The sequence below is a fragment of the Mus caroli genome, chromosome 8, assembly GCF_900094665.2.
Source record: "Mus caroli chromosome 8, CAROLI_EIJ_v1.1, whole genome shotgun sequence".
NCBI lineage: Eukaryota > Metazoa > Chordata > Mammalia > Rodentia > Muridae > Mus > Mus caroli.
In genome coordinates, this window is record NC_034577.1 from 21,700,006 (window position 1) to 21,702,272 (window position 2,267).

The following is a 2,267-nucleotide window of genomic DNA, read 5'->3' on the forward strand; positions in this document are numbered from 1 at the left end:
CTCCCCCCCCCCCCACACACACACACCCCTCCCTCGTCTACACCTTTCCCTCCCCCAACCTCCAAACTCAAAAATAGAGACAGAGATGTCCCCACCCAGAGACTCCGGTTCCCCGCTTGTGTCCCCTACCTGTTGAGCGGTGGGCTCTGCCTGGATTCAACTGGGCTGGCTGGGAAGGTGACTGCGCGTGGCTCCTCCGGTCCACGGCCACCGTAGCTGCATAGAAGACGACGGAAGGCGTCGCGAAAGTCCGGGCTGCGGCAGTAGATGAGCGGGTTGAAGGCGGAGTTGGCATAGCCCAGCCAGTTCAGGGCGATGAAAACTCCGCTGGGAACTAGAGAAGGCCCGGCGAGTGCGCGTAGCACGTTGGCCAGGAAGAAGGGCAGCCAGCACAGAGAGAAGATGCCCATAATGAGACCCAAGGTGCGCAGGGCGCGGTGTTCCCGGAGCGGCAGGAGGCGCGCAGGCCGCCGGCCGCAGGAGGGCACTCCATCCGGTGCCGCGGGTGTTCTGCCTGTGGCAGGGGGCGGAAAGCGCGACGGAGGCGGCGGAGACTCCTCGGGCGGGAAGCGGCCCAGTTCCCGGCGCAGCAAACGCCGTTGGCGCTTAGCCACGACGAACACTCGAGCGTAGACGAAGAGCATCACAAGGAGGGGAAGGTAGAAGGAGACGGAGGAGGAGAGCAGCGCATAGGGCATGTTGGAGGCAAAGGAACAGCAGCGCGGATTGGAGTGGCACTCCTGTGCCTCGGCATCTGCCCCTACACGCCACCACTGACTCATGATGGGCGCAAAGGACACGGCAGCGGACACGATCCACACCAGGACAACTGCCGCCCGGGCGCGGCGCTTGGTAACCAGCGTGCCGTAACGCAAAGGGTTGGTGACAGCTAGGTAGCGGTCCACAGCCAGGGCGCACAAGGTCTCGATGCTGGCAGTTACACAGAGCACGTCCACTGACGTCCACAGTTCGCAACCAGTTTCGCCCAAGGGCCAGTGGCCAGTCAGCGCCAATGTGGCCCCTGGTGGCATTACGAGGAGTCCCACTACCAAGTCAGCTGCGGCCAGCGAAGTCACGAACACGTTGGTTATGGTCTGTAGTCTCGGCGTGCGGGCGATGGCTATGATTACCAGCAGGTTGCCTCCCACCGTGGCCAGCGCCAGCAATGCCCCAGCCAATGCCGCTGCCCATGGTACTCCTGGCAACCCACTGGTGTTGGCTGCACTGGGGTCCAGGGTGGGGGCGTCCGACCACAAAGTCAGAGAGCCGTTTCTGTGAGGCCACGGAGCCATCTCGTGTGGCGCCTGGGGTGGGAAGGTTCCCCCTCCGTCCCCCAGACCCGCTGGCTTAGGGAAGGGGACGACAGTAGGGCTTGGGAGCGACTCTTCCAGCCTGGGCCATCTTCCCTAATTGCTGGGGTAAGTCTGTCAGCTTCCCTCCATCTCACCCCCCATGTACACCCTAGTTGCCGGGAGGAGTGGCTGCTTTTAAAGGAACAGCGTCCAATAGTCACAAGAGAGGCCTCGGGTGGGAATTGGAGGGTGGAGAGGGGCGTCCTGCCTTGACACTCCCTCAGCACCGGTTTCCTGGAGCTCAGCAGCTCCTTCCTGGCAGAACCTGAGGCAACCTTGCAAAGAAGAGAAAACCCCCAACCCTATCCTTTACCCAACAAGAACGGCAACCATCCAGAAACAAACCAAAACAAAAACGAACAACCCAAACCATTCAAGATAGCCCCTCTTCTGCTTGGATGCTCTCCCTAAGGTATCTTATTGTTTGAGATAATCTTTCTATTGTTGCCCAGAATGGTCTGGAGCTCCAGATCCTTCTGCTTCAACCTCCCCAGTGCTGGGATTACAGATCTGTGTGCTACTATTCCCAACTCTAAGACTCTTTTTGTGAAGCCACCAGAGGTGGCTGTCTGCTGTTTCAGTTCTTTTTCTTTTCAGTTACTGGAGACACCCGCTTGTTTCAGGAGTCACTCTAGTTTGACATGGCATCGTGTAGCTTGGGATGCTGAGGGCTTCTGGTTTCCATCTTCCTCCTCCACTGTCCCGTCCACACACATTTCTCCTAGAAAATTTCTAGAAAAATCCCTTCAAATTCTGAAGTGATAGACACATTAAAATGAGAGAATGGCCGGGCATGGTGGCGCACGCCTTTAATCCCAGCACTCCGGAGGCAGAGGCAGGTGGATTTCTGAGTTCGAGGCCAGCCTGGTCTACAGAGTGAGTTCCAGGATCAGCCAGGGCTACACAGAGAAACCC

The 2,267-nt window shown here is 58.8% G+C and overlaps 1 protein-coding gene across 1 annotated transcript in view; it reads right to left on the reverse strand.

Moving 5' to 3' along the window:
- The window catches only part of Adrb3 (adrenoceptor beta 3), a 2,676-nt gene extending 1,215 nt beyond the window's left edge, over positions 1–1,461 (reverse strand). The window contains exon 1 of the mRNA XM_029480871.1: positions 130–1,461. Coding sequence (XP_029336731.1) covers positions 130–1,292 — 1,163 coding nt within the window. The 5' untranslated portion in view covers positions 1,293–1,461. The remainder of the gene's footprint in view (positions 1–129) is intronic.
- Positions 1,462–2,267: the final 806 nt, after the last annotated feature.